At 39.0% G+C, this 15977-nt stretch overlaps 1 protein-coding gene across 1 annotated transcript in view; it reads left to right on the top strand.

Moving 5' to 3' along the window:
* LOC121424553 (guanine nucleotide exchange factor subunit RIC1-like) overlaps positions 1–15977 on the top strand; it is a 66058-nt gene that overhangs the window by 36495 nt on the left and 13586 nt on the right. The window contains exons 12-18 of the mRNA XM_041620280.1: positions 3117–3249; positions 4311–4414; positions 9962–10162; positions 12176–12341; positions 12993–13100; positions 14777–14925; positions 15294–15422. Of these exons, the coding sequence (XP_041476214.1) occupies positions 3117–3249; positions 4311–4414; positions 9962–10162; positions 12176–12341; positions 12993–13100; positions 14777–14925; positions 15294–15422 (990 nt within the window). The remainder of the gene's footprint in view (positions 1–3116; positions 3250–4310; positions 4415–9961; positions 10163–12175; positions 12342–12992; positions 13101–14776; positions 14926–15293; positions 15423–15977) is intronic.

Below are 15977 nucleotides of genomic sequence, written 5' to 3'. Positions count from 1 at the left end.
CCTAATAATCTGATAATTACATTGCCCAACCCAGTAACCTACGGTACCCCTCTCAACTCACTTTATTTTTGAGCGTATTTACTACCATTTTAAAGACGTACCGGTAAAAAATGTGAGCAATGCGATACGCAAATGCGAGGTAAACATCTGAAAGTCGCGCTTCCCACAAAAGAGATTGGGCCTCGAGTCGAGGTCGTATCGTATAGCGTAGTGAGTGAGTCAAAGAAATCCCGGGAAGAAATCTTGGACGAAATAATCGTCAAGTTTATTTTAGGATCTGAAAAGCAGATTGTGTTATTAAATATATTCAGTTTTTTTTTTGTAGATCTAGGCCTCTTTTACAGTTGTCGGCCACGGTTGTCGGGGAAGTTCACGGTTGTCGGATTTCCCCTGAAAATTTTCAGGGTTGTCGGCGCCCGACAACCGTGACGCGTGGTAGCGAGAACGTTGTAATAGACTTTGGGATTTATTGAGGTAGCTCAACCATACCTCGAGCGATGTTCGTGCAGGCTCCACCACTTCTACGGTTGTTGAGTGGAGCCTGCATGAACATCCCTCGAGGTATGGTTGAGCATGCAGCGTCATTCCATTCACAAAAAAAAGAAAGAAAGAAAAGATTTGCAGGTATTTACAAGATATACAAGTAATTGTCTTACTGAAAAGCTTATATTAATGTTTTAATAAGTTTTGAATCTAGATATCCAAATAGTTTATTTTCAGAATTTGATTTTCAAACGCGGGCCAAATTTCATAACGCGGGCGACGGGAAACTGAACATCGAGTTTTAGCGGCCATATTATCGAATGAAATACAAAAACAGAAGGAAATAATATAGAGATAAACGAGAAGAAAAAATTGACTGTATCATTATCCAGGTATTTATTGCAATTTTGATTACTTTATAGACGAGGTCCCATAGAATTGAATATTGTAATTATGATTGTTGTGAGTCGCAGTGTCGACCGACCTGGACTGAAAAACAACATTGCCGTCTGCCGATCCTTGCTTGGCAGCCTGGGCTAGCTAGCGCGCTGAGCTGCGGCTCGCTAGATCCGATCCGAGGCAGCGTTAATTGCGTAATGCTTTCAATTTCGAGATCAGAGCGGACCCATTTCGTGGTACAAAGTCACCCAAAAAACATTTCTCTCTGGAATAAAAGGTGAATTTGCAAATTGTAAGTAAATTCACTCTAGGCTAGGTAGTAGTAGACATATATTTCCTGATTTGAGCCTGTATAGTGTGGGGATTGCAGAAATAATGTTTTTCATTTTTCAAAGATAAATTGACTTGCGGGTTAAAACCCGACGGGTCAGCGGGTCCCGCTTGCAAATTATTGGATTATACGGGACGGTATGGTTCGGGTTTTCACTTGCGGGTTACAACATTACATTAGGTATTCAATGCTGCAACGTATTTTATCATAAGGGAGACATTATTATTGACACTAGTATGAAAAAGTGTAATAATTATGATTTCATGTATTGATATAAGAAAAAGGAAAGTGTGGATGTGACATCATCAGCCCACCTAATGAATATTCATGGCAACATGCATATAGCCGTTTTCACAAAATATTGCGTAAGTTAAAAATTCAATAACTCTGTTATTTGTTATCAGATTTCAATGATATGTTCAGCATTTTGCTCGGCGAATTTTACTCTATTTATGTGGATATAAATGTATTCAGCCCGAAGTAACCCTTATGTAAGTTTCATTCAGATAAGTAGTCATATGACAAGTCTTCTGATACTAAAATATGCCTTTTACTCATTTGTGAAAAGTGTTCCTGCCTTGAGCCCATGCATAGCGAGAAGCATCTCTCACAATTAGTCATCTTGGGAGTGTTTAATGAATCATCATGTCTGTGATTTTCACAGCCTCGTTTGTTCTGAACAAATCTGATGCGAGGACTTCTGTAGCTTATAACAGTTATCTATGAAAATTAACAAATATATTTGTTTCATGAAATTCTCCCCTGCTGAAATGCTATAATGTATCAAAACTGTATGCAATGGGCCCCAGTCTTGTGATTGTTTTCAGAAAGATGAACATTTTAAATATCACCATCTCCTCAATAAGAAGATATTCTGTTTCTGTTTGTGGTAACTCCCGTAGGAGCTCGGCAGGACAGCATTTTGCTGGTAAACGCCAAGCTGGTATATAACCAATTACCTATTTACCTATGAAACATTTTACATCTAGGTTAATCAGTCATAGTGGCTGACGTTATAGACGACAGATATCACCTTTTCATCAAAGTGGAGACAATGGCAGAGTTGGGATTCGAACTCACAACCTTGCGATTATGAGTCCAATGCTCTAACCACTGGACCACACGACCCATAATATTACCAGTGTTTCAAGGTTATAAGCAGACTCCCGAATGAATCAGTTTAGTGTATTTGGGTGATATGATAATACGCCCAGAAAACCTGAAACAATTTTAATATTAGTCATTTAATTAGTTAGTTAACTTGATTGTTTGAAAGTCAATATTTTAAAGTTAAACAATATTCATCAAAACTTAAATTGGTTGATCTGGGCCCCATCTTTCAAAGAGTTACGATTGATCCAGTCAATCATATCTCTATGGAAATCCATCAGTGTCATAATTATTTTCTACAGGAAATTTGCTCAATGTTCTTTGTAAACAAAAAAGAACACACCAAATTGTCAAGAAATCAATGAATTTATGAAAATACATCATATATAGAAAATTTTATGAACAAACATAATTTAAATGTTAGCTTTGCTGGCTTTCCGTAGTTATGATTGATCGGATCAATTGCAAATCTTTGTAAGATGGGGTCCTGGGGCCCATACCATAAAGCTTTGTGATTGATCAAGTGTATGATGTCTACAATTGATTGCATTGGTTATAGTGTATGATCAATTGTAAAAAAATATAATTAGCTGCACGATCTATTGCTAATCTTTATGTTACAGGGGCTCTGATGATTTAGATATTTATAATCCTCTATAATCAAGTTTGGGAGATCAAAAGTGGTATTTTGGATGAAGATGTTACAAAAGCCATTCATTTACAAGTATTTTATGAGGTACATGTATGAGAGCAAAAGTTATTTCTTGGCATTTGTGTCCTCTTGCAATGACAGGCAAATTGTGAGCATCTTCTACTTCAAGGTGAAAGGCATATTTATCTTAGCTGTGAAGGGACAGTGGTGAAGGCCAGGAGTCAACCAGACCTCACTGCTGACTTGCCTCACCCTCCTAATGTCAACGGTACAGGTAAGTTCAATGCATTGGTCATTTACATTGGCACTCATTCTGATTTACAGTTTCTGTGTCTGTCTGTTTATGGTAACTCCCGTAGGAACTCGGCAGGACAACATTTTGCTGGTAAAATCAAATCTTGTATATAACCAATTACTAGGAAAATTTTTACGTCTAGGTTAATCAGTCATAAAGGCTGACGTTATAGAAGACATATGTCACTCTCTGACCTTTTTATCAAAGTGGAGACAATGGCAGAGTTGGGATTCGAACTCACAATCTTGCGATTATGAGTCCAATGCTGTAACCACTGGACCACATGACCCAGTATACAAGTATACCATGGTGTTCGAGGATCTGGCCAAAACTATTCGCATCGAAGGAACATCAGTATTTAATAGTTAAATAGTACCGAGGGCTGGAGAATGATACTATTGATGTTCCTGAGTGTTTTAGCTTGTTCTGAGAATGGGTCACTGCATATTTGTGGAATATATATTCTACCTGTATCATTCCCCATTACATGAATAACAAATAATATATATGTTTTGCTAAACAAGAAAACATAACATATACAAGGGAACCTTATTTGTCACGTGTGTACTGTGTATGCATGTAATGTACATGTCTTATGCAAAGTGGATGTATTGTAAAATGTAAGCAAGTGAATTTCAACACTGTGGACAAGAAAATGAATTTAAATTGAATTGATTGAATATTGAGAAATTTTTCCTTTATTAACCAGTGTCTTGGCTCAGTTGGTAGAGCGTTCGTCTAACAACTGGGAGGTCGGGGTTCAAACCCAGGCTGCGTCAGACCAAAAGACGTTAAAAGATGGGAGTTGCTGCTACCCTGTTTGGCGTTCAACAATGAAAGGGATAGAGCCTCGTCGATCTGGCGCTGCAAAGCGGCTGCCAGGCCCACGGTCAATTGGGCAAAACAAATTTTTGGAGTATTTCATTTCTGGTGTCTATTTTGAACAATAAAATATGGCTATGTGAAGGGAATCTTTATACATGTATTGTATAATTATGTTCATAATATGAATGGTTTGTTTATATTACTCTTCTTTGCAGCCACAGGGAACGCAGCATGTAGTAGTAACATCCTTTCTGGTAACAAACAATGGCATTGTATACAGATACCTCAGAATTACCTTGACAGCAATTGGCCTATTAGGGTAAGTCATTGATGTTGGGGTGTTTGATAAAGCTGGGGAGTGTTTCATGAAAATGTTGGTCAATGATCTTCACTTACTGATGTTACAAGCTACTGTAAATCCTTGCCTCTGATTTTGATGAGAGCAAATTAGTCAGTGAAGAAAGATTGCTGACAAAATTCTTCATGAAACGCTCCCATGTTCTTGACAATACCGTTATGCATAGTTTACCAGTAAATGGAATGATGAAGATGCCTGCAGACTTTTCTTATGTTCAAAAAAAGTATGTACAAATTCATTTGGCTAGCAATTTGCCATAATACCGTAAGTAACGGTGTATAAACCGCACCTTTTTCACGGCGGGACAGAATCAAAAGTCGGGGGTGCGGTTTATACACGGTGATAGGACTCTGAGCCAAGCCAATCTCGGCCCGGCCCGACGTACCAGTTTACAACTCGCGTCGGGTGGCCGAGCGTAGCCGCTTGGGGCAATGCCATTTAGAGGGGCATGATCCGCGGGTATAAAAGGGAAGCAACTATGACTACCGCATACCGGTATCTACCGTAAATGTCCCTCAAAGTTTGATTACGGTAACAAACGCACCTACCTTCATGAAACTGACATTTTGAGTGGTGTGACTTTGTCTTTGTATGTTGCATTTATAGGTCAACGCGGCAAAGTTCAGACCACAATCGACCGAACAGCGCGGTGCGGCTTGCCGAATAAGACACGCATGTGTAATGTTTATCGCAACGTCAACGTAAGCTGGCGCTTTACCTTTCCGTGGCTGTTATAATATTTGACAAGTTATTGGTATTATTTGACAATTTTGTGCCATGAGGGAGGTAAACGGAAGAAAGTTTCATGAACTTCATGTCATAATTTCAATTTGATTCATTTATTGATTACCTGTATTATTATTTTGATGTTTTCTGTCACGCATTAAGCAAATTTTGGAACAGAAAAGAAGGCCTAATGGCGTTATGAACGAGCATTTTTTGCAATGTGCATCTTCATTGTCCCTTTTATTCGTTCATATTCCCAGACTTTATTCTTGTATATGATCGTAATTCAGTTGCACTTTTAGAAATTATTTGGAGTTTCAATCTGAATAACTAATGGTAGATGCGAAACATGCCATACTTTCTCTTCTTTCTTTCAGGATCTGACCCAGAAACCTGTGATTTTCTCCACCAATTGTGAATTTTATTGGGAGGCTGGTAGCATATACCGTACTTACGGTATTCGTATACCAGTAAAAAATTTTAACGAGGGGTCGGGGGCATACTAGTATATTATGAGATGTTCTAAATGCCTTAAATTTTGATGTGACAAATGTAAATGTACGTTGCTAATGACAACCAGTGCATGAGTTGCATATGGTATATTGGATGAATAAAATGAGACAGTATGTGCGTGCAAGTGTACCGTGGCGTAAACAGATGATGAAATATAAATCATGATGTGTTTCAATAAAAAAAAAATCTTGAAAACAACTGAGATGTGATGAGAGAAGAAATCAAATATGTACTGAGTGTGTTGATAAATTTGTGAAAATACAAAAATGATCAAACATGGAGAGTCTATAAACTTAGAAGAATAAAATTCATATTACCGATCAGTCTTAATAATTTCTTTAATTCATGAACGGGTCATGTCTACAAGAGTACAAATGTGAACTGAATTTAAAATACCTTGCAGTCAAGTTACCGGTATGTTGCTATCATCCCACAAAATTATTTCAAATTGATATGATATATGTAAAAAATATTCTTTGAGATGTTTGTCGTGTTATGAAGTATACTTAAGGTGTTCTCATAAAAGACATTTATCAAGAAATAGAATTTCTATGCTTTTCTTATATTCTTTGAGTGCCGGATCGCACGCGATGTGTGCGTGACGTCATGTTTGTTACACCGGTAAGTATATTCGACGACGGCCGAACAAAGGGTGGCAAAAAAAAATTATTATGAAATTAAATGCATATGCTTTTTTTACCGGTAATCTAACATTCTTTAATTCCAATGTATTTTATGATTATGCAAGGAATAGGAAACTTATTTAAGCTTGAAAGGTATTTTATTGATAATTTTCGGTAATGTGAATTTTCACAGTCACTTTAGAACTTACCGGCCGTATTGGTTCGATGCGCGCATACATTAGGCGCGTACCAGCGCAGCTACGGTACTGCTTTCCCCCACGTAAGCATACAGGGCATATGTAAAAGAAGTTTACCAAATTTCAGCAGAGTACAATCTCTCATACTACCCGGTATCCAGCTCAAGCCAGAAGTCAAGCAGAGACGATCAATCGTACTACCCTCCAGCTCAAGCCTGCAGTCAAGCACAGCTTTGAACACTCGTACTACCCTCAACAAAAATGCCTCAGAGACGTTCTTTCACCGCAGCATTCAAACTCTCTGTCTGCCGGTATGCAGAAGAGTTTGGTAACCGGGCAGCAGAGCGACACCACGGTGTGGACGAGTCTGTCATCAGGCGATGGCGATCTACAGCGATGCTTTGAAGGCGATGCCGAGAACAAAGAAGGCGATGAGGGGAAAGGCAGCTAGATGGCCGGAGCTGGAGGAGAAGGTCATCGACTGGGTCAAAGAGAAGCGTAGTGAGGGCCACGCTCTATCAACCGTGGAGCTGTGCATCAAAGGAAGGTGCATAGCTGAGGCTGACGGGATTGATGACTTCACTGGGTCTAAGATGTGGGCTCATCGATTCATGGCCCGCCACAACCTCTCAATGCGGCGACGAACCCACATCTCCCAAAAACTCCCTGACGATTTCGACAGCAAAATAACAAACTTCCAGCAATTTGTTATTAACAGACGACGGCTCCACGATTACCCACTCAGTCGCATCGGGAACGCCGATCAGACGCCCCTCACATTTGATCTTCCTAGGGGGTCTACTATTACCAGCAAAGGGGAGAAGTCGGTCAACATCATCAGCACTGGGCACGAGAAAGACCGATTTACAGTGATGCTGGCCTGTACAGCTGACGGCGGCAAACTCCCTCCGTATATCGTCTTCAAGCGGAAGACTCTTCCCAAAGAGAAGTTCCCGGCGGGAATCCTCGTTAGGGCCCAGGCGAAAGGCTGGTTTGATCAGGACATCACCGAAGACTGGGTGAAGACGGTCTGGTCGAGAGTCGGTGGCATCACCAAGAGACGCAGCATGCTCGTTCTCGACGCCTTTCGGTGTCACAAGACGGAAGAGACAAAGGCCCTTCTTGCCGCCAAGAACACCGATCTTGTTATCATACCGGTGGTATGACATCTCTGCTCCAGCCCCTCGACGTCAGCATCAACAAGCCATTCAAAGATGCTCTTCGTCAGCGATGGTCTGCTTGGATGAAAGAGGGGGAGAAGTCCTTCACCAAGTCTGGTCGACAGAGGAAGGCAGATCTGCAGACGGTGTGCAGATGGGTCCTGGAAGCATGGAACAGCATCTCTGCAGAAATCATACGACGCTCATTCCTGAAATGCTGCATATCGAATAGTCTCGACGGAACAGAGGATGACGTCATCTGGGAAGAGGAAGAGCTAGTCGATGAGGATGATGACTCCGACTCGGATGAGCTGCGTGCCATATTTGAAAACTCCTCTGACGAGGAAGACTTCTTTGGCTTCTGAGCTAGAGATAAACATAATCAAAACGGCCCTTTTCAGGGCCACAAATATACAAGAAAGAAATAATGATTTGTCTCCATCACGACCCTCTTTTTTCATCTCCTCATTTTTTATTTTATTCTGTGTTTTTATCTCCAATTTCTTCCATTTGCCTTCTCTTCATTCCTCTCTCGATCTTCTAAAAATCAATCTACAATTTCCATCTTTTTTCTTTATTTATTCCCCTCTACTGGTATTTTTACATCCTTTTTTTAAATTCTATTTTCTTATTACGGAAAAAAGAAAAGTATTAACAGTATTTCCATCTCTTCATTTCATCCTATCTTTGTTCTCTTTATCATTTCTCCACTCTACCCTTTTTGTTTCTATTTTTCTCTCTTTCTTTCATTTGCCTTCTCTTTTTTTCTTTGTCATTCCTCATCTAAAAATCAATCTCCAATTTCCCTCTTTATCATTTCTTTCTTCATTTATTTTTTTATTCTTTTCTTAATATGCAAGAAAGAAAAAAAATATTTATATCGATCTATCTCTTTACGTCTCATTCTTTCCCTTAAAATCTTATATTTCTTCTCTCTTATTCCCCACGTGACCTTTTTTCTCTGTTTTAAACTGCAATTTCTTCATTTGCCTTTTCTTCATTTTTTCTTTGTCATTCCTCATCTTAAAATCAATCTATAATTTTCCTCTTCATTCTTTTGTCCATTTCCTCTTTTTTTTCTTTTTTTTTAATATGCAAGAAAGAAAAATTATTTATCTCGAACTCTTATCTCTCTTCATTTCATTCTTGTTCTTAAATTTCTTCTCTTTATCATTTCCCCACGTTACTTTTTTTCTCTGTGTTTTAAAATCCAATATCTTTCATTTGCGTTTCCTTCATTTCTCTCTATCACCCATCTTAAAATCAATTTTCAATCCACGTCTTCATTCCTTCCGACTTTTTTTTATTATTATTACCGGTATTCATTTTATTCCCGCCCAGAGCTCCTATTGAAAACACAGTATACCGGTACTAGCATATTTTTTTTCCTATTTGCTGTCTGTAAGATACCGCCACACTCGTACTGAGAACTACGCCGGTAGTGGTTCAAAGCAGACAAGAAAAACACCTGAAGTAAATCGCAAATTTCTCGTATCTTGAACCTTCCCATATTCCCGTGTCTGAAAATCATGTTTAGACATTGAATGCTAGACAGAATTCTTAAAGCAAAGGTGGGGCTGTGATGCAGGAAATATGGTATGAACGATCTTTTTGAATGAGTGAGCCCCCATGTTGATGCTGGTATCGGTACTTGCAACGAACACCGGTACCATATGCGTGTGTGTGAGGTTGGCCAATAATGTCGGCAACTTGCAGAATAAGTGACGAAGCTCTGATTTCCCATCATTTTTTTTTATCAGTAATACTTTAATATATTTTTTTTACATTTTTGGCTATTGACTCTTTCTTAAATCTGCATATTAGAGATAGAAAGTCAGTTTAATGACTTATTTATTTATTTATTTTTTTTTTGATGATTTTTTTTTTTTTTTTTTCATCCGAAAATGGGGGGTGCGGTTAATACACGGGTGCGGTTTATACACCGTTACTTACGGTAAGCCAATCATATATTGACAAAAAGCTATATAAAATTGTGTTGTTTCTGGAAATGTAACCGTCCAAGTAGAGGCCTATCAATAATCATAAATGTACCAATATATGTACAAGAGACTCCTTGCCATCGTACCCATTGCCATCCTACTATTTTCTTTACCACTTGAAGGCAAAAATACTGGAAGACACTGTTATTGAAATAGGGATAGTGTTCCAAGGGGTTAGGTTTGTGATTGGGATTTAAGTTTGCATTTATATAGTGATGTTTCATCTGAGCTATTGTCAATGGAATCAAATGTGCGTATTTACTTCATGACTTGCTCAATATACTTACAGCATGCCAGTGTCGACAGAACAGGTCACTACATAGCAGTAGCGGGTCGGTACGGTCTAGCGCACTGCTCTCCGTCGGGCAAGAGGTGGAAGATCTTTGGTAACATAACCCAGGAGCGAGACATGTCGGTGACGGGCGGGTTGTGCTGGTGGAAAGACTTCATCATCGCTGCCTGCTTCAACCATTACGAGAGTAGAGAGGAGGTGAGTTCCTGGAGAGCATTTCATCAAATATTTTGTCTGGCAAGTTGTCAGATCCGACAACTTTCCTTGATTTTGATTGGCTGAAAAGCACTGTTACTATGGTAACCATCAGATAAATGTCCTTTCAGGAAATGTTCCCCAGGTATATTCCAAAGGGATAAATTCATGAAATATTTGTGTTCAGTATAATAATTTCATGAAAGGAAACTCACAAGAAAAATATGGTCATTAATTGAATATGTAAGTGATGGTATTTGCAATGTAGTATTTTTCTCATATATTGCTTTATTATTAATGCAAAGAGTGCCAGCCATTTCATTAATGGCACGAATTGGCCAGGTTTCTTTGGAATATTGTCATTCACTTCGAGCCCTATATTCCTTCATCTCTATCCACTTTAACCCTATCTAGGCCGGGGTATTTGGGAGTTCCTATGGCCGGGGGGGACCTGGGAGGCCCCCCTCCTAAAATCTCGGCCGTCGACCGCACGATCGCGCCGAAAATTGGCACGCGGGTTGCCTGGGACATAATCTACAAGATTGTATAGTAATTTATTTCATGCGAATCGCTATTGAGTGATTATGCTAATTTATGCGTAATTAGTATGCGAAATCATACCTTTTCCTCTAACTCCATAAATAAAGCTCCAAATGTACTAATTTTTGGAATAGAAACTCTTTGTGGTGTCCTTAGCAAGTGTACATGAAAAAAATTGTGATATCAAATCATTTTCTTATGTATTATATTGTTTTTCGCAATTTCTTATGTATTTCTTTGTTTTTTTTACCTTTTGTTTTTCATTGTTTTTTCAATGAAATTTGTTGGGGACTTTTCTGTGATCATAAAAAGCATAAAATGAATACATTTAGACTAGCAAAACTAAAAATAATCATACATTTATGAATTTTGGTTGAAAACACAATTTGCATTGACTTTGTACACGAAACCACGTTTTTGAGCCATTTTCGGTCTGACATGCACTTACTCAATGTTGCGTAATTTCGGAACCACTTACCCGGGTGACGCAAAATTGGTCTCAAAAGTTGCGCAAGACTTGAAAGTAAAAAGTCAGCGAGCGGCGCGGTCAAAAAATATCGCGCGATTTGTTGAGGGGGGGGCCTCCGAGGCCCCCCCCGGCCTAGATAGGGTTAAAGATACATTCCAGTTGTGGTAATGATCTCATACAGAATCCAATAAAATGACCACCAAAGTGTTTGTATGTATAAATAAAAAATGTGTGCCAAAGGATTCTGGAAGAAATTGTGCAATTGCTGAGAAATTAGCAAATAAGCACAGGATTTTTAAGCGTCGGGCTGACATTTAAAGCAATAATATTACGCTGTCCCACATGCGCTTATCTGTGTTGGTGATCTTCAGTGTGAACATTTTTCAGCGTAGATTTCAAGATTTCACAAAGTTCAGTTTATGTAACTGTACCAGATCTATTTCCTCAATGATATAGTGACAATTAAGTCTGGTTTTACTGACTTTCTCGTGAAATCAATGTTTACTGCAACTACTTTCATTTATTATTAACACACATGTAAGAATTTATGATTTATAAGTTAGTTAACCAAGATTCTTAAAGAAAGAGCTATGGGAGGCGTATTTGCAAAGAATTGTTGACACCTGAGGGGTGTTTCACTATAAGTTAAGTATGATAATAGAGTCCTACTTAATTACCTAGTTGCGTGCGGTATAAAAGGCATGACCACATTGGTCAGAATATGCCAACTGGACGTGCACTACTGCACATTTACCAATAAGATTGCATGTTTCATATAGTATACACATCGCCATTTAAGTGCGACTCTTACGTCATACTTGAATCTTTGTGAAACACCCCCCTGGAGGTGTCTGTCACTGTATACTTAAATTTGACTGTTTGATTTTTTTATGAATTACTTTTATAAATGTTAATGTTTGACCCCTTTAAGAAATATTCAAAACCATCAAACTTCCATTTTGTACTAGTATTATATTGTATTGTGTTTGTGCGCATTGTTTCTTCAGATCCGGGTGTATCCACGTGCAAGCAATCTTGACAATGCCTTTGCCTTCATCGTCAAGGTTCCCTTTCAAGTACTGCTAATGAATGTCTTCAAAGACCTTCTCATAGTCTTCTGTGCTGACTATCATATATCACTCTTTAGCTGCGAGAGGAAAGACGGTCCGCCCAGTAAGTAATCTCTTTACAAAAGGTGACACACTATACAGGGGCAGTGTCATGGGTGAGGGAGGGGGGGGCATTGGCCCCTTTTATTTTGAAGTCGTGGGAAAAAAAAGAGAAGAAAAGGGCAAAAAATGAGAGAGAAAAGGGGCAACAGAAGTCAGAAGAGTATTGAGAGACCAGAGCCATGTAACTCTGTAATACTGCTATAATTCATTCATTGAGAGAAAGAAAATATGTCATCTCGAAGTCGTCCAAGTTTAGCTGTACTTCAGAATAAGGACCAGTACGTAAACAACATTTTGCCACCCTTGGCTTCCCATAATCTTAGCACAGTCTTATGTCATTTCGAAGTCGTCTTGGCCCAAGTTTCGCTGGACTTCAGACTAAGGACCAGTATGTAAACATTTTGACACCTTTGGCTTCCCATAATCATAGCACAGTCTTATGTCATTTCGAAGTCATCTTGGCCCAAGTTTAGCTGGACTTCAGAATAAGGACCAGTACGTAAACAACATTTTGACACCTTTGGCTTCCCATAATCTGAGCACAGTCTTTTATATCTTGTATGCTATATAGCAACAAAGTCCATATTTGAGTGAGAGACTTGATTGACATTATTTTTATTTGTTTTGATTCATCCTTTTTTTTTTGCCTCAGGTCCAACAGCAACTCTTACCAGGATACAGGATCTTTCGCTCGCAAACTTTGTTCCTCATCCGTCCTCACTCATCTCACTCACCCTTACATCACTCAGGTCTGAATCAGGTATGTTCTTGGCCCCATCTTACAAAACCAAAGCCATTTAGTTCAATCTCAAACGGTGCAGTCCATAGTGAGGGCCTCGCATCCCTTAGAGAGGACCTTAAGCCGTTGGTCCCCTAGCCTCTTGACAAGGCCCTGACGGCTGCTCCGTGAGCGAAGCAAGGGATTTCCCAATTTGCGAAGCGAATTAGGCTTGGCACGAGCCAGGGCCTCTTGACATCTGAGCTGAATTATATATTCATGAGGAACGTCTTCCTAATGAATATACATGAGTCACGATATTACCGGTCACCTAGTAAACCAATGAAACAGCAAACTGAGTTGCTGTTTCGTCCGGGGTTCGGAATACTATGGTAATCCACTATTCTGCAGGGGATTCATTCAATTGCGGGACACTAAAGGGGATATAACCAGCAAAATGCTTCAAGTAGTGATACTATACTACTACTACTATTACTGGCTGTAACAGGCCCATCACCGCCCCGAAACTTCCTGGGAGATACTGGTCAGCCACTGATCAGACTCGAATCAAGGGGAATTAAGCAACTCCACTCCAGTATTCCGTCACACTGCACAGCAGAGATCGATAATTGACACATAGTGGAATCACATGAAATAATACATTTCTTCCATATCCTGTGGGTAGATTTACAAAAACATCTCGTCCTTTCAGTGCAGATTTAATTTCATCAACTTTCAAATCCTTAAATCGGTCAATATTCAGCATTTTAGAGGCATATTCAATGCTCTTTGATATTTCGTCATCACCACGAATCCACGGATCGCCATTCAAGATGAACTCATGAATATTCAATAGACGTCATAGCAGCCCGTGCTCTCATTGGATGACTTTCACCGACCAGTTTTTGGTCGGAAAATTGGTAAAAACAATAAAAAACAAAGGAAATTCGGCTCAAATGTCAAGAGGCCCTGTCTCGCGGCGCTCTGCTTCGCCATGTTCGCTCGGAAAGCAGCTGACAGGGCCTCGACAAGAGGCTATTGGTCCGGTCCCCTGGTTGCTTGCTCACAGGCATTCATCCTTTCTTAGCAGTTAGGTAAAAAACCTCGGTGAAACATTTATGAAAGCTCTTGTTAGATAGGATAGGATTTTCCTATTTCGGGGGATTGTTTTACTGTGCTCTCTCTATGTGAAATGAAATTTCTTTCCTATTTGGGGCTAACATGTAATTATCCAAATTTTCTAATCAGAAAGGTTGGGTGGTCTGGATTCGGTACACCATGTTGTTAGTTCTGAAAAGAAGTTTGACGTTTGGTAGAATAGAATGAAAATATGAAGGACTAACTGCATGATGTACATGTAGAGTAAACCTCCATCTTATCTTTCTGTAATTTACTATATAAGTAGTTTTTAAAAGCTGCTTTTAAATGATAGAAACTGGACCCAAATTAACATATTTTCCATTGACACAAGTTTTTACAATAGAAAGCTTTGTACACTAACTTGTTTTCAGGCATTTGTTTCTTTTGTATACATCAAAGCTTTTCACATGTTCTTGATAATGTGACATTTGGTGGAGCATAAACCAAATCCTTTATCAGTATTGCAAGGTTGGAAAGCTTTCTTCCTTATAGTCTTCAGAGCTTTGAATCTAAACAGTGTCAATATGTATTAATTGTAATAATGTACTAATTTCATTTTGAATTTTCTTTGATTTCAGTGTCTCCCAAGTCATTCAATCAGAGCAGTGAGGCCGAGAGTCTCATCATCAATGTCGCTGGTCGTGTATTGATGCTCCAGAGAGATCGAACAAAAGCGCCCTCGCCCAACAACGATTACCATGATCGAAGGAAAACCAAAGATGCCGAGGTATGGAACATCTCACAGACCAGGGGGCTATTTCATGAATATATTAACTTATCCATGACTGGAATATGTTCTTTGGTGCTAATTCAGCTACACAGGAATATATTGCTTTAATAGCATTAGAACAGGTAACCAGTCATGTATAAAATCATATGAAACTCAAGAATAACTTTTAGGATTCATCTTATATTTAAGCCTCTGCCAGAATCAGTCGGTTGCCGGTGTCAGTATATGTACGGATCTTTTTTTCAACTTCTTTGAATACAATTAGTACTCAAGTTTGTAACCATGATACAATATGGAGCCAGTGCTTTGAGCTCCCTCCTTGGTTCATATAACCTATCGAGATCATAATTTGTTTTCATTTGCAGATCCCTTTCGTAGCGCCCATCATTCTTGCCTCATCTGTAGAAAGTATGTGGACCACGTCCCGGTCTAGCGCCAGTAAACCTCATCTCATGGAATCACTCTGGCTGGGGTGTGGAGCCGCAGGAATGAAGGTACAGTACATAAGCAGAAATATTTATGTTTCCATATTCTTTTATTCAGCTAGTCTTGCGATGGTGATGATTATATTAGAGCTGCCAAGTAGTACTGATTTGCCATATTTAGTACCGAAACATGAGAAGAATACTGATGGTTTCATGCAAAATACTGTTTTCTCAAGTTTCATTTTTATGTGTTGTCCTATGGTATTTCTTTGGAAGTACTGATTTCTTCGCCAAAATACTGATTTTCAGCTTTAAAAATACTGAAATATCCTTGTTCAGGTTGGCAGCTCTGTTATATTTATCTGATTGCTTAAAAAAAATGAATGCTTGTAAGTAAGGATTAATACATTCGCAAAGGGCAGAAGGGCAAGTGAGAATTGAACCCGGTTCACTGGATTGCAAGACTAGCATTTGTATACTGTAAACAATCACTGATGTACTTGAAAAGAAACTGTAATTTGTTCATTCTGTGATTCATAAGTTTGATGAATAAGTAGAATTCTTAAAAATCATGGGAATATCTGCATGCAATGATATTGGCTTTTACAACCTTTACATGGTGAG

The sequence above is a fragment of the Lytechinus variegatus genome, chromosome 11 (assembly GCF_018143015.1).
Source record: "Lytechinus variegatus isolate NC3 chromosome 11, Lvar_3.0, whole genome shotgun sequence".
Taxonomy (NCBI): Eukaryota; Metazoa; Echinodermata; class Echinoidea; order Temnopleuroida; family Toxopneustidae; genus Lytechinus; species Lytechinus variegatus.
This window is presented reverse-complemented; position numbering and strand designations above follow the sequence as displayed.